This window comes from Montipora foliosa, chromosome 6, assembly GCF_036669935.1.
Source record: "Montipora foliosa isolate CH-2021 chromosome 6, ASM3666993v2, whole genome shotgun sequence".
Lineage (NCBI taxonomy): Eukaryota > Metazoa > Cnidaria > Anthozoa > Scleractinia > Acroporidae > Montipora > Montipora foliosa.
Window position 1 is genome coordinate 42,211,693 of NC_090874.1, and position 22,500 is coordinate 42,234,192.

Here is a 22,500-nt window from a genome sequence, read left to right on the forward strand (position 1 = left end):
GGCTGTACACAGGTTAAAATAAAATTGATATTACTAGTCTATGATGGAAACACAATCAAAAGGATTTTAAAGTCACCCGCATTCCCCAACTGAACAAGGATCTCTTCGTTCCGATTTAGCCACGAATCCAAAACCCGGGCGATGGACTCCTGTTTTAGCTTATTACGTCACCTGGAAAACCCCAACCATCTAACAAATAGACCATTTTCGGATTCTCACGGCTGGACTGGATCTAGCATGAAATGGAGGCTAATGCGGGCAAATCTTTTAAAATGCAAATTAATTAGCCTCCATTTCATGCTAGATCCAGTCCAGCTGTGAGAATACGAAACTGGCCCATTGCTCTTTGTGTCAAATGCTGCAATTGAATGCTTGGTTAAATTTTCCACCCATGATTACCTGACGGTGACGTCTGAATTCCTCTCGGTGTTTGTTTGTGGTTTGACGAGTTCGACTTTGACTCTACCGCTGAAAATCTTAGAAAAAAAAAGCAAGCATAAATCCTAGGGCCCAGTTGTTCGAAAGCCGGTTAACTTAATCCAATCGAGGATTAGCGTGAACTTTTGTTCCACGTTTTCAAGATTGACTTCTTCCAATGTAAAGTTTTGTCGAATATCAGCGTTGAACAGCATTTGGGAGTTGAGAAATAACCTCCTTGGTTAATTTTTAACCTGGGATTAGCGTTAATCGGCTTTTGAACCACCGGGCCCTGGTGAAGAGTGAACGCCATTATGTTCCGATAGAACCAACTCCTTGCGCAAAGGGCTAAACACAATTTTAAGACAAAACTTGTTATTGTTCCTGTCCATTTCCTCAATCAGAATAATTTCACACCGGAAATGAACATGTTTGAACGGAGAGCATCAAATCGTGAACATCGGGATTAACTCGCGGCATACAAGCGTAAGTACCACGCGATTGCCTTTTTGGAACACACCACGCAGGGCAAAGAAAAGTTGCCAGGAGCCTGGTTCCCGCTAACTATTGGCTACGTCAGTATCAAAATTCCTAGGTTGTCATGGTTTTTAGCGATAGTTGGTGCCAACCAAGTTTCGAACAGGCTGCCCAGGATATGACGTCCATTAGAAACTTAAAGGCGCTGTGTCAAGGCAGTGCATTTGATGCCGTGCAGTTTTATCAATTAGTCGCCATTCAACCTAACGTAAACCCAGACGTTTCTTTACAATAACAAAACACAAAGTTACAAACAACACAACTAAACTTTGAAAAGCTGTTAGACTGAACAGTTTCCAAAAACCGCAATTGTAATCCATTTTAATCTTCTTCAATTTTGCCCATCTCTGCCTCCTTTGGCGTTCGCTGTTTTACTCAATCCTTCCTGCAATGTTTCAAGTAGTTATTTCTACGTTTCACTTGATTTGGTTGCAAGTTCCAATTCCCTTAATTTTGCTAAATTTCATGTCATAGACCCGGTTTTAATTAGCTCTTATTTACCGAGCAGGAGGTCTGTATGAGAGAATCTTGACCGAGGTCGTGAGTACAGACCGAGAGTGAGGTCTGTACACACGACCGTGGTCAAGATTTTCCCATACAGACTGACTAAGCTCGGTTAATAAGATGTCTATTACATGGCAAACAAGAACAATTTAATCCGTTCAATGTAACTGGTTTGTACTAACTGACATTTTGCTTGTGGACAGCGATGAGTGGCGATGAGCTGAACTTAATTCTGCCAAAGTTTGCTTGTCCTCCTGAACCTTTTTTTCTCATCACGCTTTTTGGCACTTTTATAAATCAATATTGGTAGAAGAAAATACTCAATATTTTTGCATTTTAGTTTGCAACTTTTTCACCGCAAAACATTAACGGCCTAAATGGGAAAATCTAGACCGCAGTCAATATCGATTTCAGCCAATCAAATTCGTGAATTTGATAGTTCCTAGTCCTTGTGAGACAGAGCCATATAACAATACAAAGTAACGAAATGCAAAGCAGTAGATGGAAAGTAAACACACGGTTCTCTTAGAAGAGGAATACCTTGCGTCTTTAGCAACATCCTTTAACGCTTGCTCATACGATGCGCCGCCTCTGAGATCTGAAAATTCACAACCGACACAAAAACATAATCAATGAAAACTAAAATAAGACGTATTCCTTTTTTAGTAAGTAGGTAGAAACAGACAGTTTAATACAGTTTGTATCTCAACGGCTCTCAGAATTGGCTGAGCAGCCGCAGCAACAAACAAACTTTATTCGGCTTACTTCGTCTAATTACGCACTAATGGCTGTTATTACAGTTGAACCCACGTTTCAGCGGTGTTCGTCTCAGAGGGCGCGGAAGCGAGGCTTTCGGTTCAACATTTGATCAGATATGAAATGAATAGTAAGAGATTTAGGGGGACGAAATACGAAAAAAACAACGAGTTCCTATCCAGAATTTATGTTTGTCTCAGATGAGAAACTACAGTTACCACATCCATATGGTATACAGTGCCTTGCCATACTTTCCACGATAAAATCAGGCCAGACAAACCTCACATTGCTCAAAAAACGGCGAAGGAAACAGAATCAAGAAATTTCAAAATTTTCGATAAAAAATTCTTGTTTTTTACCCCAAAGCGTCGTTCTCACGCCTTCTGAACCTATGACCGCTGAGACGTGGGCTCAACTGTAATAACAGCTATAACCTTCCCAAAGAAATTAACAAATTTTTACCTGTTCCAGGAAATATACTAGAGCTTGTGTTCATGGTCTGAAGAAAAAAAAAACGCAAGACATGTACTTAAACAAGGTGATCGCAATAGTTTCCACCAGCACTATTGTCATTAATTTATAGGACCGACAGTACCGGAGATTGACCCTGTCAAAGGTATCCCAGTTTTCAGTTGGACCAGTTTTTGCAAAGGGAAGAAAACTTGAGTAACCGGACGCAAAAAAACCCTCCGCCATTTTACTTCTCAAAAAAAGCATAAGGTTGGATTGGTTCTCAACCCTTGACTGCGTTTCTTGAAACTTTTCGGGCACTAAAACATTCTCTGTATCTTTGGTACCAGACGTTTCAACACCGAATACAAAATGTATGACAGTTTTTAAACAAGAGGCTCTAGGTCTAGTCAGATAGACCTTCGTTTCACAAATTGACCTTTGGGCCGAAAGAGATTTTGAGACCTTTCAGTAAAGTCCCTGTTAATAATTATCACGTCAACTCGTTTCTATGCGAAGGCCAGTTTCGTATTCTAACGGTTGGACTGGATCTAGCATGAAATGGAGGCTAATGCGGGCAAATCTTTTCAAATGCAAATTACTTTGCCCGCATTAGCCTCGATTTTATGCTAGATCCAGTCCAACCGTTAGAATACGAAACTGGCCTATTGTGTCGTCGCAGAGAAACGAGTTGACGTGATAATTATTAACACCAGCCGTGAAAATTCGAAAATGGCCTATTGTAATAATCAGGGTTCGTGCTGGGTTTAGTATATAAAATTCCTGGGGTTTTCAAGGAGTTTTCAACAACCAGAAATCGAGTTTCCAAAGAGTGTTTGTAAAAAGATTTCTATGCCATACATCGTGTTTCAGTGTTTTCTTTGCTGAAAAAGCCTAGAGTGCACGAACAAGCATTATAATTTTTGCATTTAATCTTTCTCCAGTAGTCAAATTTGGGCGCAATTTTTGAAATGTCTGTTTAACTTAGCATGATAAAGTCTCAACAATTTTCACCCAAGCAAAAGTTCAAGGAGTTTTCAAGCAGTTTCCCACCAAGTATTAAGTCCAAAATGAAATTTCAGGGCTTTTCAAGGACTTCGTGGAGTAGCACGAACACTGAATATTGTTAATTCTATTCTCCTCAGATCTTTTGTTTTGCTTGTTTCTATGTCAAACCAGGATAAACAGCTACGTTTTCAAATGAGAGCGAATAATATCTCCACATCATACTTGTTGTTTGGAAGAGTCCTGAGCTGTAGAACTTTCTGTGTTGTTTTCTGTAAAGAAAAAATAAGATTGTCCATACGATAGATGACTAAAAAGGTCAAACGAAAGCTTATCTATACAGGTGAAGAAAGATCATGATTCACGAATAAAAAGCATCAACCAGTCTGTTATTCTCCTCCGTTATCATAAACTTGCCGTCGGAAGAACAACTGTGGGTTGCTTTTAAAGAAATGATGATGAGGAATGCAACAAAGCACTTCCAATGAAGATTATTAAGTCTTCCAACTCAAATCCTTGGTTTGATAGGAACCTCAGGCGTATGGTTAGGAACAAACATCGAATCTATAATCTTGCTAAACAAAAGAAGACTGCAGAGGCATGGACTAACTTTAAGAACTTTAGGCGTCTAACTAAATAACGTATAAATCATGCTAGAAATAACTACATTTCCTCCATATTATCTGACAATGACTGAAAACCCTGAGAGATTCTGACGTATGTTAAGTCAAAACGGAAAGATGCACAGGGTATGCACTGTAGTTCAAAACTGTTGTCAACTCTTAACCCCTCAACCCTTAAACCCTCTGGCCCAGACCAAATTCCTCTCTGCTTACTCAAGATATCTACGATAGTCATGTCATCTCCCCAGTCCTTCAGGTAATTTATCAGTCTTCTCTTGATACCGGCCAATTGCCTCTTGACTGGAAGCATGCCTTAGTCTCACTGGTTTTCAAGAAGGGATCTCGCTCAAACCCCTCAAATTACCGACCGACCAATCTCATTGACTTGTGTTCTCTGTAAAACTCTTGAGCACATTATGTTCCATCGTTATAACTCAGCTGGAAAAGCACTCAACTGACTGCTTTCACCTCTTCAACATGGTTTCCGCAAAGGCCTTTCAATATCATGCAAATCTCAATTGATTCTCACCTTTCACGACCTTAATTCAAACTTTGATCATAAGTTGCAGACTGATCTCAACCTTCTCAATTTCTCAAAGGCTATTGATTCTTTTCCATGTCAAAGACTCCTTCTCAAGCTTGCCTCTTACGGTGGCATATGTGGTCAGACTCTAACTTGGATTAAGTCTTTTCTTTCTGATCGTACACAATCTACTGTGGTTGGTGGGTATCAATCTGAGGTATGCAGTGTCACCTCAGGTGTCCCCCAAGGGTCTGTCTTGGGGCCTCTACTTTTTCTTATTTACATAAATGACCTTCCTGATAACATTTCATCTGTCTTGGACTCACTTCTTCTAAGTCACCTTTATGAACTACTTCAATCTGATTTCGATTCTCTCTTCACTTTGGAGGGACAAACAAAGAGTATTATGATATTTTTGATACTGGCTAATTGCCTGATGAAAACTTGGCCTTCTTTTATAACACATGTAAGGTGAATAGCACTTTCCACAAACTAAATATGCTTCTCAATCAATGGTGAGGAAAAACAGCGAATCAGCACTATCAAAATCATGCAATACCGGTATATCATGACAGTCATGTACAGTAAATCTGCCTTTCCAGCAAATAAACCCAGTAAATTAGTGGTTAATTTCTGCCAAAAAAAGTAGTTTTTAAGCAGACTACTAAAAGCCAACATAAAAAAAATACTACCCGTATCTTTGTTTCCCCTCCCTTATGCACAAAATATGGATAACATTTAAAAACAAAGACAAAACCTACTCCAACGAATCCCCTTCAGAGTTCTTGACAGGTGGGTGTTTGATCATAGCTATTGCATCATTGAAAAAGTACACGTATGCAATAAATTGCAGAAAACCAAGTACCTGACTTGAAAGTATTTGAGCCTGGAAGAGCTGGAAAATCTTCATTATGGATGGAGAAATCCGGTGGAGGCTCTGCAGGTTTAGATACCACACCATAGCTGGGCCTACTTGCTAGACTACTAGGAGGTGCACTTACTCCACCAATGCTCTCCAATCGTCCCACACCCTCAACACGATTCAGGCTTTCTAGGCGGCTCCGGTTTGCTAGCGCAGGAAACTCTGAAAGATCTAAGCCACTGGAACTACCAGGTGATGCATCAGAAAGACCTGTATGGTAATAAAGAAATTTAAAATAAAGTTTGTAAAATTTAGAACCACGCATATGATTAATACTTCTCCATGGATGTGATTTGATTCTGTGCCTGAAAATTTTAAGTCTCAATATGTATAGGAAATCGCATGAACGCGAGTGCATTTGATGATTAATGGACACAAGGGATGTTTCGAAAGTTCTCAAAATTGCACAAGCCACATGGGCAAGTGCCATTTCAGAACGTTCAAAACATCCCCAGTGACTATAAATCACGAAATACATAAGCAAGTTTATTGTATACTCAATAAAATAAGTCCATCGCTTTGTTTCCATAGCAACTTCCCTATTACCCTCTATAATCTCTTTTGCACTCTAAAACGTATTTATACATTTGTCATTGACCAATCAGAAATGCGACATTGTTAGTATAAGGGTTCCCAAACATACCTTGTTTTGACAATGATGGCTGACAGATCTCGAAACTGTCAACCCTAATGTTTTCTTTTTGGCTATGTTAAACGAACTAGTAATTTAATTCTTCGACAGCGTACCTTGCCCGGCTCCAGAGAAGATATGCCGAAGCGATTTGGGTGAATCTGGAGCACCTGAAAGCAAAGTATATGAGTTATGTAAAATTGATAACGTTCGTGATAAGGTAGTATTATTGGACATTTTTAAGGGGTTGAAACCTCTGTTACCTTATTTCTCTCTCATACATGTAATTGTTGTGGCAAAATAACCAGAAAACACAACAAAAATCAAAGAGGATAATTTGTCCAAGGCCCTGAGAATATTGTCAAAATTCCTACCAGAAGGTGCGAATGCCCCAGCGAAAAGAGGAAGACCAGTGCCACCAACACCCTGCAAAATAAAAGTGTCAGTGTTTAAAGATTAAACTGGGTATAATATTACTACATCACTGGATTACTGCACTTGCACATTAACAGACATATTGGCAACATTAAGGTTGCTGTTACCCTTCAGTTGAAAGTTTTGTAATACAATTTGAGTACTGGTACTTTTTTTGAGAAACCTGAGTGTCAGGTGTCTATAAAAAAACAACTATGGCTAAGATTTTCCAGCTAAGTGCAATGATTATAAAAAGATGCAAGATTTTTCTTACATGTTCATTGTGCACATTGTAAAACTGACCAAGTACTGTTATGTTAGCTGTGCCAAATTAACGGTAATAGCCCTTGCATTACTATGGATATTCAAACAAATATGACTATATATCATTCAGGAAATGGTAAGCAAACAAATTGTGCCAGGGGTTTTTGATATTTTAATTGGTTTTTCAGGAATCTCAGATAAACTACAGGGCTGGCACAGTGGTGAGCGCACTTGCCTTCCAGCAATGTGGCCCGAGATCGATTCCTGGATTCGACACTACATGTATATGTGGATTGAGTTTGTTGGTTCCATACTCTCTGGTCTGAGGTTTTTTCCCAGGTACTCCAGTTTTCCCCTCTCCTCAAAAACCAACGTTTGATTTGATTTGTCCTTATTTCAGTTGATTTGTAGTCTCCCTGGGCAATTAGTTTGGCACTCATGCTTGGCTAAATAACCTTGAGATGACTGTATCTGTTGTGGTTCAAATTAATCTCTCCTTGGTTTATAATGTATCAAACCACAATTGCAGTTTAATTTTGATTTTTCTTTGTCTAATAATTATTCATTCCCATAACCTGAATCAAAGGAAAATCAAAATTGAACTGGTTTTAAAAATTTTGAACCAGGAAAAAGATGAACCACAAAAATATAATTATATCAAGTTTGAAAGAGCCTCAAGGTACATGTGGAAACACAACAAATCTGCTGACTGCAACTGCCACCTTGGCAATTTGCTTCTTTCTATTGAATTGGATTCATTATAATGATGTAATTAACCCTAGCACCCCTGAACCGGCCTAAACTGACCATACTTTTAATCTGTCTAACGCCAGACGATTTTACTTGTCAGTGAGGAACCCCCAGGAGACAATGGGTTAACATGTACCTGTGAAGATCCACCGGTGGACTGACTTCTGGACAAACCAAAACTTGACATAGGACCAGGAACAGAACTTGTGCTAGAACTACCACAATCAATAATGACAGCAAAAAGTTACCTCTGTCAACAGATCTTTTTCTGCATGCTCTTTCTTGCCTAGTTTAACTGCAAAGACCATTGCTGGTCTCTGGATGCAAGTTTGTTAGCAAGTCAATCTACAGTGCAATGCACTTCCTTTGGACAGTACATGTATGTAATATTGGCATACGGAACAATGACAACATTCAAAGAGAGCAACTCCTAGAAGGTGTGGCTAGCATAATTATTCTCTTATCTAATATGTTTCCTTATTGCAACTCAGAAGTTTGAATTAAATATTGAGCTGTTTCTGTTTCACCAGGTCAGATAGATTTCTTGAAAATTTCCAAGGCTTGTCAACATCTCTTCAAATGCTACAATAAATGCACAATGAAGAAAACTATCCAAATAATAATTATCAAAGTCTCTATTCCAAATTGAAAAGCATCATTATGTAAAGACACCTGTCCGATCGGGGGACAGGTGAGCTTCAGGATGTCCCGCTAAATGTTATGAGGAATATAACAATGGTCCACTACACAAAGAAGAAAGTGTTTTCTTCCAATTCAATCATGCATCAACCCTTCAAGTTTTCATTCTGATCAGGACATACCCCCCAAGGTTAAAGCCTCTTGGTTGATGCATTTGTTGCTGCTGGGGTGCCTGCGGTGGTGTCATTCCGATTGCGGGGACAGGTGAGCTTCTGGATGTGCCGCTAAATGTTATGAGGGACATAAACAAGGGAACAAGATGAATAAATGTACTTGTGGGACTTAAGGTCATGTTTACTTCTGGTGTAACAAGATTAAGGTTTTAAGCCTTCTGGGGAATACATACCCCAGTATGTGTACAAGGAGGCTAAATAGTACAATAGGATCGGACATGTCAATGATCAGGGAACTTACAATGACAGGCTAGGATAGGCTGTAATATCAAGGGCTACTAGAAAACAGCATACATGTGTTTTCCCTGCACTTATTGAGCATTGCATAGGTTTGTGATATCCTACAATTATTGTTAAAGAACAAGGGATCTCAGACAGGTCCTATACACCCATTTACAAGATGGGACACATTACAATAATGAAGTACATCAAATGAAATATAAGAGAACAACCTCAGAGACGTACAACGTATGGAACCAGACTGATGTCAAGAAGAGTGTTGGCATTATGAGAATGTACCAGTGCAAATTTAAATTAAATTAAATTAAGGACCTCGAACCAACACTGAAAAGAAAAGTCAACTCAATTCATAAAAAGTTGTTAGTTTAGTTGACCATCACTTCCAAGTTTAGTTCACCTCTTTGTTAAACTCTCTCTTCAATAGTTATTTAACATTTACTTATTCTTAGCATACAGCTGCAGCAGTTCCTTCATTGTTTTTAAACTTTTCATTCAATTTTGTCATTGTTTAACATGAATTCATGACATTCCAGCCTATACATCTCCCACAAGACATGTGTATGCTAAGTAGTAGTCAACCAGCTTTGTATGTCTGGATAATTTGCACAAGAAGGTTCAAATGGCCTGTCACAACCAACGCAAAGAATAATCTCCTCTTACAGTGTATTTAACAAAAAAAACTGTACATGTTACAACATGTACAGTAGCTCCTGGAATCCATTACGACCTCCATACACGTACTTCTAGCATCGTACACTGTAACTCAATAAACACTCTGATACACTTTTCGTATTATTGTTGATAGTAATGACAATGCAGTTTTAGCAAAAGAAAAAGCAAGGCACGCGTCAAGTTACAGTACATCATCAGCACACACAGATAGCTTACCAAGCATGTGTGTGGATGCAGACTTTAAATGGTATAAATTTCCTTGCTATGTTATGACAGTAAGTGTACCATATTTCAGTAAAAATAATATGTACTCTCTCTTGATTGCCTGTCCATATACCAACACTGCAGATAAATTTGATATTACCTCACCTTGATAACGATGAGGGTAGTGATATTGCTCTGCTGGTCTTTGGTAGATTGTTGAGTCCACTTGGGCTACCGAGATGGCCTGAACCAGGGGGCATTTGCCCCATCACAGCTCTTGGACCCATAGACAAAATTCCACGGCTGTAACGGTACAGACATGACATGTACACTAGTTCAGTCAGTAAAAATTGAGTCAAAGTTACAATAATTATTAATTACAACAATCAGACTGATTATGCCTGCCAGATAAAAAGACATGATCCAAGTGTGAGTCTGAATACAGGTTCCACAATTTCTAAAGAAAAATAATAACCCTTAAAATAGGATTTAACAATAACTGAGCAATTTCTCTCAAGCTGATTGGCTACCTTTTATCATCAATAAATGTACAGACACATAAAAATCAATTGTAATTTATGCAAAGCTGAAAGTATGAAAATGGAGGAGTTGCAGGACTTTAACCTGCTTAATTTTAGTTTTGCAGAGTTAACCCTCAGGGCGAGAAAGTTGAGACGTTTACTGAAGAATGTTCCTATCTCAAAATGGCTCAATTGTCCTAAGCTATGAACATTTTTGATCACCATTTTTATCACATTCGAGTCATGGATCCACAACAACTATATTACTTTATCATCAACAATACGACAGACTAAAAACACTGGCATCAATTTGTTAATTTGAGAGCACCAATATTTCTACCAGTCACACACACTGAGCAAATAAATTGCAAATTTAAATGAGAAATAGAGTTAACTAAAGATTGTAACTAAAATTCACCTAGCTGATTGCGAAGACAAGTTTCCACCCTGTGATCCTGCCATATTATGAAGACTTGACGGAATGCTTGGCACTCCAGGAGTTGAAACACTACCTGACATGGATGTTGTAGAATGGGTGGGCCCTGGATGTGACAGGCTTCTACCAAACTATGTGCACAAAGTGGAAAAGTCAAATTTGGGATGTACAGAAACAATGACATTTTTATAGATATAGTTAACAATGTTCAGTGCTTCACGCTCGATTTGCACATGCAATGAGAGACAACAATTTTGTGGATCATGTTTCTGTAAATACACTACAGTATTACCAGAATTCTTCATTCTGATTAAATGAACTACCATTAAATGTTTATTTCATCAACCAACCAACAATAAAAAATATGGGAAACTTAAGGAAATGGAAAGTGTAGCAAACATTAATATTTTTATTTCTCTGTGTTGGTTAGACAAACACAGTCCACACCTACTCTTCCTTCCACATCAGCTCTACAAAGTTTAACTTAAAGTGGTGCTATGATCAAAAAATCAAATCTTTCTATTTCTTTGGATTTCAAAACTATGCTAACTAAACTCTAAGTGGCCCACATATTAAACCTTAATTTCAAAATGAAACTTTGAATTTTTCTATGTAATGGTCTGCCATCACTAACTTTAAAATCTTGAGAGAGCTGGATCAATGAGGAAATGGCATCAAAGACTCACTAGTTTAACAATGCAATGAATTTGTACGCGACTGAATTAATATGCAGCATGGGAGTCTCGGGCTTTCAGATTTTTAAACTTGTGTTTTGCGTACATAATAAGCTGTGTTTACATGCTGAAATTTTAAGCTATTGAGTGAATGACATAACTTTTCCCTAGATCCAACCCTCTGAGGTCCACTCAGTCAGTTTTGAACGTGAACTCGTAATGGCAGACCATGAAATCCAAAACTTACACTCAAATTAAACAGACTTTGGCTAAAAATCAAAGTTCAAAATTTTGCTAGGTATGTGTTAAGCAAACACACTTTCAAAATATGAAGAAAAAAAGCATCATTATACCACTTTAATTTCACTACATCAAAGTTTGCAGTAATTCTACCTGTGCCGATGACAGTCCTCTCGGAGCACTTGGTGGAACTTGCATGGAATTAACATTTGGCGGAAGCCCTTAGAATAAAAGAAAACACCTGACTATCACCCCAGAGAGCTTACAGTTTGGTTTTGGAATAATTCCTGTCCTGATTCACTACTTCATTGTATACTGAATGCTCTTAAACAAGGTAATACTAATGATCAAAAGTGTACTGTACATCTACATGCCATCTGAGTAATACCCAGCAATGTACAAGAAACTGTCAAATGGGTGGATTTATTATTGAAATAGAATAATATCCACAGTTTTCCTGACCACAACATTTAACATTTTTCAGTCTGTTCAGAGTGTATACTGATTTATAACTCATTTGTCTTCAGTAGCTTTCTTTGCAAGTTAAGTACACTGAGCTAGTGACTTGACATTGTACCAAATAATACTTAATCTTGATGTCCAGCTATGAGGAATATAGAACTTAGTGATCCATTTCTTTTTTTCTTTCCTTTGATACTATGTACCTGACCCAGGAAGTCCAGAGCTGTAAAAATTGGACTGATGGGGACCTGGTGATTGCATCCCTGATGGGGTCCCATACAGACTACCAAGGTGAGGCTGCAAGAAATATCAAGGAAGTGAATATTCAACCACCAACCAGTTGGCTCACTTGGAAGGGCATCGGACTGATGTGTGGGAGGTTGTGAGTTCAAGTCCGACTGGACCAACACTGGGGGTCTCAAATAACTGAGATGAAAGTGATGCCTTAAGTTTGTAATTACATCCGCAAATGGTTAGACTTTCAGACAAATCTTCTGAGATAAGAACTAATTACCGTTGGTCCTGTCTCACAACCCTGGTTTGGAAACTCTGAGGGATGATTAAGATTCCATACTATTCAGAAAGACAAGGACACAGAGTTCCTGGTATTGTGATCTGGTCTGAATTCTGAGGACTACAAGTTTTTTTAGTGGTGTAACACTATTCAGGCCTTCTGATATTACGCGATGGTGCGATTTCGCACAATCGACCTCAAATCGCATCCGATCGCACAATTCACGAAAAATCGCATAATTCACAAAAAGACGCACAAAATTCATAAAATGAAACATAACTCAACACGTTTCTTAGAAATTCCTGCATAAATACGCCATTTTTAAGATGATTTATCTTGGAAAAAGGCTAAAAAACCTTTGTCACCTTCGATTTCGTAAACATTCGAAGTTCAAGGCCTAATTTTCATGTCGGGGACCTGGTACGAGTCTCCTTCTATTGGTGCAACACAAACACGCCCTTATATACACACCACTGAAATGACACAGTTGCCTTCTCTTATAAAAGAGATTTGTGAAAAATAAGCGAAGTTGTAGGTTTTTCGGCAAAGTGTAGTTTCTTTCGTTGAAAACTGATAAAAACTTACTCATGGATAAGTTTGTTGTGGAAACGCTCGCTTTTTCTTCGACGAAGGAAGTTCCCACCTTCTGCCCAATCTGACAGCTCACGATCGAGCAAGAAAGTACCTCACAGGCCACGTACGCTCCACGTGGACGATGGACTGATGTTTTTCTCGTCGTGCAATATTAGGGCCACCCTGCTAGCAGAGCCTTTCTTTTGCTTGCTCGATTTCAGTAAAGAAAAAGACAAAAGGAGGCTCTGCTCGCAGGGTGTATTAGGGCCTTTTATACGAGAGAAAATAAGCCGCGGCTGGCTCTGGCCACGGTGTACAAAATACGCAAAAGGAACTATTTATACGAATATATATTCCCAGGTCAATATAAGCCGCGGCTTGAAAAAGACGTGAACGTAGATTTTGTACCATTTATACGGGGTGAACATTCGAGACTTCTGTAAGCTGCGGCCAGAGAAAGCCGCGGCTTATTTTCTCTCGTATAAATGGGGGTATGGCCCTATTGTGATTGACCATCTTCGGAAGTTCGTGGTTGACGAGCACCTTGATCATTCATTTGGCATGTTAGCTGTGTCCTTTCAACTTTTAACGTAGTGCACCGGTAGTGCAGAAGACTTCATTATTTTTATTTATCCCAACTAATGTCGATATGTCGATCGAGATACATAATTACTGTTCCTTTGTGTTCAAAATGTCTTTAGGGCAGCAAAAAAAGTGTTTTTCTTAACCTGAAACCTTATAAAACAAGCTTAAAATTGCTGAGAAAAAAATCGCATAATTTACATTATTTATCGCATAATTTGCCTTTCTAATCGCACAATCTGCCCTGAAAAAATCGCGTAATTTGCATTTTTTAATCGCACCCTATCAGAAGGCCTGACTATTACTGTAAGTGCTATCCTCAATAAATAAAAAGGTTTACTTACTTACTTTCTTACTTACTAATATTAAACCAAACTAGCAAATGATGGAAACATTATTCACTAGTACCGAAGGTTGATAGATAGAAACTAATACATGTGTACATACAGTAGTTCTTTCAGATGTGAAGTACACTTCGTAATACTTACATTCAGTTTTTACTCCCAATATGTCCCCTAACCCCAACAACTACATGTACATGTACTCACTAGAAACAAACAAGAGACACCAAAACTACAGTATTTACCTCCTTGTCAGGTCGGTGTGGAGGAAACATTGAAGGATTGAAATACATTCCAGCTGACCCATAGTCATCATCTCCCTCCTCACTGAAGCCTGTCAGCTTTTTCCTCATAGAACCAATAGCTGCCATGTTTTTTCTACCACCTAAAAGAAAGTGTGTGATTGAATTGACCATCATGCTAAAAACTCTACTCTACTGGAGGTGGTGTGGTCCAGTGGTTATGGTGTTGGGTTTGCATGCAGTTCCCCTGGGTTCAAATCCCGCTCTAACCTCTGGTTTGGATTTGTTTCCGGTTGTCCCGGATTCAACTCTACCACACTTTGTAAATAGCTAACTGGTTGCCTCCTGCCAGTTGGGGTAATCTTAATCATGTTGAATCAGTTTGAATCGTTACTTTCAGATTATCAAAAGTGGGGTGCCTGTGAACTAGCTTGATAGCTTAGTGCACTTAAATATAAATATAAATATAAATATTGCTAGTGCTAATCACCCTTACTTGCAGTTGAGGACTGAATTGCGAAGGGCACGGCTCACGACATCGGGCTGAAAGCATACAAAGGCGCCTCTGGCTGCCGCTATACAGTCCATGTTTGCTGTCGAAGCACAGCACCACAGCTAGATGTTAATTAGCTGTGAGTCGATATTGACGAAGTACCCGGAGTACCCGGAGAAAAACCCTCGAGTCAGGTTGAGATTGACTGAAACTCAGCCCACATGCTGGCCGAGGCCAGAATTGAACCTCGGCTCGCAGTGGTGGGAGGCCCGATAGATAACCACTAAGCCACCCTGACTCCCTAAAGCTTCCACTATAAAAGCTTCCACTATAAAAGCTTCCACTATAAACTTAATTTATTTTACTTTTACTTATTTATTCTGGTGCACAGAAAGTTCCTTGGTTTTATCTTGTCTTGAAAACCTACATTGTTTCAGTTGATATTCTCTCCTGCTTGGCTAAGGCATTTATTGGGAGAGATGTTACTGCCTATAGACAGTCTTCATAGCTACTGAAGTTTCCATACTGTTGGGCCTGTGTGAGCAGACCATAATATGACTTTCTATTGAGGCTAGTGCTTTATTGATTTATTTACAAATGTACACTAAGGGTGCTTTATCATGTAACCAAATTTTCTGAAAATTCCAAGTAGAATTATTTAATGGTGAGAGCATTAAAAACAAACTGAACATTTTCCTTTCCATTTAACAATAATAATAATAATAATAATAATAATAGTAATAGTAATAATAATAATAATAATAATAATAATAATAATCATAATGATAATAATAATAATAATAATAATAATAATAATAATAATAATAATCCAGTTTCCAATCCCTTTTTAAGGACCTAAACATGATTTCACTGTTTGGATACAGTATGGTAACTGTACACAATATTTGTTCTATTTGTCAGCATGTTTGGAAAATCGCTTGCCATTATGCAATGATTACCCAAATTGGAATTTCCAAACAAATAGTAAACACCCTCATTAATAATAAACAAGCTGTTCAAGCCGGGATTTTTTAGGCTTCTTGGCAACTGCTTTCATTTCCATTCTGCAGTTCAGATACAGTGTACATGACATTTCTGATCATCAATTCTAAAACACACTTCGATAAGCACCCTACATGTCGACCTCATTTACCTGGAGAAAGTTCTTGTTGACCCTTTCGAGGAGGAAAGGTATATCTAAAAAGAAAAGAAAACTTATCATAAGAAAGGTTGGTGCATTTAGTGACAGCACTTGCTTTCCACAATATTATTGTGACCCAGGATCAATTCGCAAACTTGTCTTAAAATGAGGGTTGAATTTGATTGTTACATACTCTGCTCCAAATACTCCAGCTTCCCCTCTCATCAAAAACCAACATTAATTTTGAGTTAATTTGAATTGATTTGAGTTAATTTGTCCTCTGAGTCTCCAATAATAACAGTTATTACTATTACATGTAATAATATTGGAAATCATCTATATACTATGTATAAAAGAAGAGAATTCAATTGGGTTTTAGAAATTTGATTTTAAAAATACTAAGGTTACCAAGTATGTTTTTGAGATATTTTCTAAAATCTGAATTTTAGAGGGTCTTTTAGCAGAGCTGTAGCATTGCCATGGCAACAGTTGGGGATTCACAGACACTCTTATAAAATTGCTTGACAAAAGTACTGGTCCTAAAAGAATCAACATCTGGTGTTATAATTCTTTCCCATTGGAAACCCAATGTTACAAGAGAAAAACCCTTTCAAGCCTCCTTAATTAACCCATTGACTCCTAAACTGCTTCCCATTCACGATTAAAAATCGTCTGGCATTAGACAGAGTAAAATCTATTAATTGTCACTCCCAGGAGTCAATGGGTTAAAGTGCTTAGTATTCTCATCATGGACATAAGTGCCACTGTTATGAAAATGAAGTCATGTTACTTACTGGTTTATTCCTGACAGTGGATCACCGAGAGGACGATGATGAGCCATGTATATACAGAACTATGACAAGCTAAATGCTGGTTCCTGTCAGATAAACACTTCTTTTTAAAAACATAAACTCTGTATTTCTACATTCCAGTATGACAATAACAATGACATTTTATTGCAACCCATACATTATAAACAGTTACATGTACAATGTACTTAATAATTCTCGAGGATGCTTAGGGTCCAGTATTAGAGTATAGACCAGTTCACATTCTTGATTAAATCATGGATAATCAGGGCAACATAACAAGAAATTCAAAGGTTTGCATAGAAATTCAAAGCAAATAAACTGTCCTTGACTCCACTTTTCTAGACTTTCGCCTTCATAAACCAAACTAATAAGTTCAAGTTCACAACTGAGATGAACTAGAGTTGGTATCTCTTCTTTAGAATTCCTTTAATATTGATTTTTGGTCTCCAGACATTCTCTGTAATTTTTTGCCTTTGGAATTACAGGAAATGTATGGCAGAAACTTTGTTTAATAAAACAAATTTCTACAAAAGCCATTCTCTCCAACTTTATTCTGCCGCACCTTTGCGCGCATATCTTCTGTTTTGAACTTCACGAAAACCTTTGAAATTCTCTCCATCTTGCCCTGATTACCCATGATGCACTCAAGAGCGTGAACTCGTCTATTCTGGTAAACAGGGTCAGAGTGCTTTAACAAAATAATTATCTTCGGTGTTATAAAACAAAATATATCAAACAATTAACTAATAAAGGCAATGATTTTCTTATACAGTGCCTCTTAGCTTGCGAATGGAGCAAAATCTAATAGCAACCACCAACAAATCATATTGCTGGTCATGGCTTGCAAGAATCCTCTTCAAAAGCTGACAGCTCAAGTTGCAATAATTCTTCATTTTAAAGGAATGTCTGCCGATTGCAGCTTCAACTGAGCGCCTCTTCTGGCAACCCCAAGCCCTGCTACATGTAGGTCTAACAAATTCAATTACTGGTCCTCACAATAAAAGTACAAGTGTAATGAGTAATGGTCTATGAGTATATCTTTAAAACATCTGTTGTTTTATAAATTAAATAAAACAAATTAAACCCCAAAATAAAAAGCAGTGACGTGCAGAGAAATGAGGAATGGCGATAATGATAGTAAATCGTAATTGAGACAATTGTACATCATCAGACAATATTATTATTGAGGTTGATGTACGTTTTTTATTTTAGCATGAATAAAAGTTCCCACGCGCAACTGAAGCTTGTGACTTTTCTCTGTTGCTGAATCTACCAGTACACCTTTCCCTTCTTCAGATAAAAACTATTGTCTATCTTTTATGGGATGCATGGGATGGAAATCCAAGTCTAATAAGTCCCAAAACCTTCCAAACAAGGGAAGCTAAGATTATAACCAAATTTAAACCATCGCACCACGTAACTAACTAAGTATTTACTGACTGTAATAAGTCTTACGGTTCAAAACACACTTCTAGAGTTACCTGACTGAATTAAGAATGACAGAATCAACTTCCGTATGCTATTTTTCTTGCCAATTTTGCCTACAATTTTCATCTATTTTAAAAGTTGTGTTCGTGTTCTAAATGAACACATGCGTAATGTGTTTAACTACGCTGTCCAACGACGGGCTCATAGCCAGGTTCGCTTTTGACGGTTTCCGGGCGCTATCACAAAAACAAGAACTATTTTCTTTATTTCAGTATAGTTTATTAAATACCCATCGGAAAAAAGATGCATCCAAGGGTACAGGAAGAGCTTAACCCTTAAATTAAGGGACATCGTCGTAAAAAAGGTTGTAGTCATATTTTATCGTGTAGAGTTGGTTTTTCTGGCGCCGGCCGGGGCCCGTTTCTCGAAAGTCCCGAAACTTTACGGACCATTTTCGGGTGACACAATTCCCGTTGTATCTCAAGAACGGAAAGGATTTAAGTGGTCAAACTTCTCAGTCATTTTTCTTTTATTTACCTTGAAAACATGTTAAAAGATCGGCTTTTCAAAACAAGTGGTTGGCAGTTTTAAAAATGGCTTTTCGGGCCCGAAACGTTTTCGGGACTTTCGAGAAACGGGCCCCCGGTGTCCTAACGGATTTGAACTCCCCGGTACAAAGCGCATTTGGACCCCCTCATTATACAGCTTATTTAATTATTAATTATTTAAAACTTCGTAAAGCGTTGTTTCTTTCATAGTTCTGTTTTTTTTCCATTTAGTAGTTTGAATGAGCGGCGCTTTCACAAAGATCGCAAAGGATCGAGGCGCCACTTTTTGAAGCAACACTACTTCGTTGGAAAACGAATTGTTAGAAGTTTACTTTATTACAAGGCTTCAGACGATTTTTCCTTTTTTATAACCAAACTATCTCAGTCATGAATTCTCGTATTAATTTTCAATAAGGAGAAAAAGCAAAGTTACCGGTAGACTTGACTTTCAGTACGATTTTTACAACTAAAGAAATTTTATTACCTTGATGAAAAAAACCCGCTTATTTTCCGGGGGGGGGGGGGGGGGGATGGGTCCAAATCCACGAAAGGGGGTCCATATCCGCCAGCGGATCTGGACCGAGGGGTCCAAATCTGCGGTTTGACCTGGTTATGAACCAAGTGTTGCGACAAAAATGTCACAACCGTCTGAAACTATCATAACCTTAACAATACAAACATTCTCTTTTTGCACGGCCTATCCGCAGAGGTTTGCCCGCGCTATCATCAGTGGTCTTTTGCAAAGAACGGCCCGTTCATGACAAAATACCACAAATTATAACTTTTCTTTTCTAGTTCCACAAGAGCCGAAAGCGGAAGAATTTGTTGATAAAGCGTCCGTGGTATGGGATTGATGGAAACGTTTGGACGGGATGCCGGGATTGAGACCCCATCGGGTATCCTCACTGTGGAACCTGAAGCAATCAGGTATTTTGCGTTCATCTCTATGTGTTCATTTGTGGCAGTCTCATTGCCCGAAGATGGGGACTAGCAGTATGCAGTCAAAACCTCACGATCTGGGAGACGTTGTAGTGAAACCAGAGTAACTGCAGAATACCCCGCTACATCGAGTATCTTAAGAAGCTGGCTACGCCGTACGCGGAAAGAATTAAAGTCAAGATGGCGAAGTATCTTTACAAGCTGGCTACGCGGTACGCGGTACGCAGAAATAATTAAAGTCAACATGCCGAAGTATCTTTACAAGCTGGCTACGCGGTACGCGGTACGCAGAAATAATTAAAGTCAACATGGCGAAGTATCTTTACAAGCTGGCTACGCGGTACGCGGTACGCGGAAAGAATTAAAGTCAAGATGGCAAAGTATCTTAAGTGGCTGGCTACGCGGTACGTGGAAAATTAAAATTCTAGTGTACCCTAACCCTAACTGAACCGTAAAATGAAAGCTAAAATTTCAAACGAGTGCTTAGGCTTAATCAGTAAACGAGTGCTATATTCATCACACGATCGTGTTAAAAAGCGAAGTTGAAATCTTAAATTTGTAAAGAGTTCTTACGCCTAATTTCTGAAACGAACGCTTAGGGTTAATCAGGAAACGAGTGCTATATTCTTCACACGATCTCGTTAAAAATTCTAGTTACCCGAACCGTGAAATGAAAGCTAAAATTTTAAAAGAGTGCTTAGGCCTAATACTGAAACGAGCGCTTAGACTTAATCAGTAAACGAGTGCTATCACAGCGTACCGCGTACCTTGTAGCCTGCACAAATAACATTGCTGTGCCATTCTGAAATCATTTGTTTATATAACGTTCTTCCGAGTCCACAGTTCCACAGTCTCTTGTCTGTGGAATTACGTAGGCTTTGACGCTTTAAGAACGAGGAATGTCACGGCGTACCGCGTACCGCGTAGCCAGCACATATAACATCGCTGCGCCATTTTGAAATTTAGTTTATTTGGAATTTAGTTTATGTGGAATTTTTAGTCAGTTGATCTTTAGTGGTTAAGTCGATAAAAACAGTTCCTTCGAAGTGGGTGCTCCGGGTTCAAATCCTGTCCAGGGGCTACTTTTTACTTTTTTTCTTTTTATTTGCTACCACAAGTCCTGGGATACAGTGTTCTGAAATAACGATGATAGTAAATTGAAAGCAAATTAACAATTAATGATAATCGTCAATTCAAGGTAGAGAACATGTTGCGTATTTTGGGCGCGCGAGTGCTCATTTTCGTATTAGGCCACCATCTTAGATTTGGTAACTGTGGAAGATTGGGGCGAGGAAATATTTGCTGAGGGAGTGCACCAACCCTCTCCCGGTCAAGCATCTGATCACAATTCAAGATGGCCGCATCGAAAACCCGATTTATCTAATGGAAGCCATGTTTAATTTGATCTATTGAAGTCACATGGCAAGGCTTCGACCAATCAGACATTTGTCGCCAGTGAAACCGGGTTAGTGTTAGCGTGTGTCACCTTGCTTTTTGCTTTTTATGTTGGGCAAGGCCCCAAGAAGTCGAAGGACAGAAGTTTCGAGACAATGAAAATCACTGGTTCTTAATAGCTGGAAGAATTGGAGATAGTAAGCCAGCAAATCGAAAGTCATAAATATCTTACATTGAGCTAAATGCGTTAAGGACAACATCATAAAGACTTCATGGCATCTGACAGGATGCGGCGATGCGGATCCGCATAATTCACTGAAATCCGCATCCTCCGCATAATTCCGATATTTTCCGCAAAAAACAGGAGAAATATCTGATATTAGTGATAAAGCAGCTCCTTAACATCCTCAAAAACATAAAAGCCGAAGAAATTGACTGTTTTGAAAAGCTTATTTTCCTGAACATTGAAGAAAACACACCATTTCGTTCGCAAGATGAAAGTTCGTAAGAAAGATCGTCAGCAGTTTCCGCGCATTTTTTCACCAATGAGCCTGGACACTAGTTTTTATTCCTACAATGCTTTCCATTGGACGAGAAACACTTACACTTCAGCAAATGACGTAGCTGATAAGAAACTAAGGGCGCGTTCGATTGACCGTATTCCGGAATAGGATTACATGGAATACAAGTTAGAAATCCTTCGTTTTTACGGAGATTCACATTAAAAATGTCGAACACCTGCTAAAATGCTATTTTAAACATATCTTTATTATCCTTGTTGCTTCAAAACGCCAGACATACCATTTGAATTAATCACTTCACGTATTCTTATTCCGGAATACGGTGAATCAAACGCACTTTAAGTCAATGATCGAGGGAATGGATCGCGCTCCAAAGGTATTACAATTTTGCTCCATTATCTCCAAATTGAAACAAAATTCATGATGAGAAACAAAATAATTTTTTATCGCTTTATTTATTTTACCAAAAGTTGCGGGAAAATCCCAACTGCTAACCCTTTTATTTCAACGGTGAAAGCTGGTCGCAAATTGATGACTCCTCCATGTAATTTAATCACAAAGGGCAAAAATTCAGTCACAAATGCGATTGTGTTGGTTGCAATTTCGATTACGGATTTACCGTAAGCATGTAAATACATTGGACGGGCCTAATTATTAGTTTTATAACTTGTTTAAGTTTCCGCATAATCCGGTGTAATTTCCGCATAATCAACGCATGTTTCCGCATAATATGGCCAAAAATTTCCGCATAATCTTTAATTTTTTTCCGCATCCTATCAGAAGCCATGTAAAGTGATCGTGTTTCTGAAGCTGTTCCTGAGAAGGAACTGACATATCGCTGGCTAAACCGAAGA

The 22,500-nt window shown here is 38.5% G+C and overlaps 1 protein-coding gene across 2 annotated transcripts in view; it reads right to left on the reverse strand.

Annotated features, from left to right (window-relative positions):
* Positions 1–18,410, reverse strand: part of LOC138007408 (CCR4-NOT transcription complex subunit 2-like) — a 25,964-nt gene extending 7,554 nt beyond the window's left edge. The window contains exons 1-17 of one of the 2 annotated variants that reach the window (XM_068854293.1): positions 18,297–18,410; positions 16,798–16,880; positions 16,016–16,059; positions 14,373–14,512; positions 12,321–12,414; positions 11,809–11,876; positions 10,724–10,872; positions 9,950–10,087; positions 8,618–8,719; positions 7,933–8,011; positions 6,743–6,794; positions 6,485–6,538; positions 5,681–5,947; positions 3,895–3,941; positions 2,677–2,713; positions 1,999–2,056; positions 400–476 (exon numbers count right to left, since the gene is read on the reverse strand). In XM_068854293.1, coding sequence (XP_068710394.1) covers positions 400–476; positions 1,999–2,056; positions 2,677–2,713; positions 3,895–3,941; positions 5,681–5,947; positions 6,485–6,538; positions 6,743–6,794; positions 7,933–8,011; positions 8,618–8,719; positions 9,950–10,087; positions 10,724–10,872; positions 11,809–11,876; positions 12,321–12,414; positions 14,373–14,512; positions 16,016–16,059; positions 16,798–16,844 — 1,453 coding nt within the window. In that variant the 5' untranslated portion in view covers positions 16,845–16,880; positions 18,297–18,410. The remainder of the gene's footprint in view (positions 1–399; positions 477–1,998; positions 2,057–2,676; positions 2,714–3,894; positions 3,942–5,680; positions 5,948–6,484; positions 6,539–6,742; positions 6,795–7,932; positions 8,012–8,617; positions 8,720–9,949; positions 10,088–10,723; positions 10,873–11,808; positions 11,877–12,320; positions 12,415–14,372; positions 14,513–16,015; positions 16,060–16,797; positions 16,881–18,296) is intronic. The other variant, XM_068854294.1, reaches the window with a different exon arrangement.
* Positions 18,411–22,500: the final 4,090 nt, after the last annotated feature.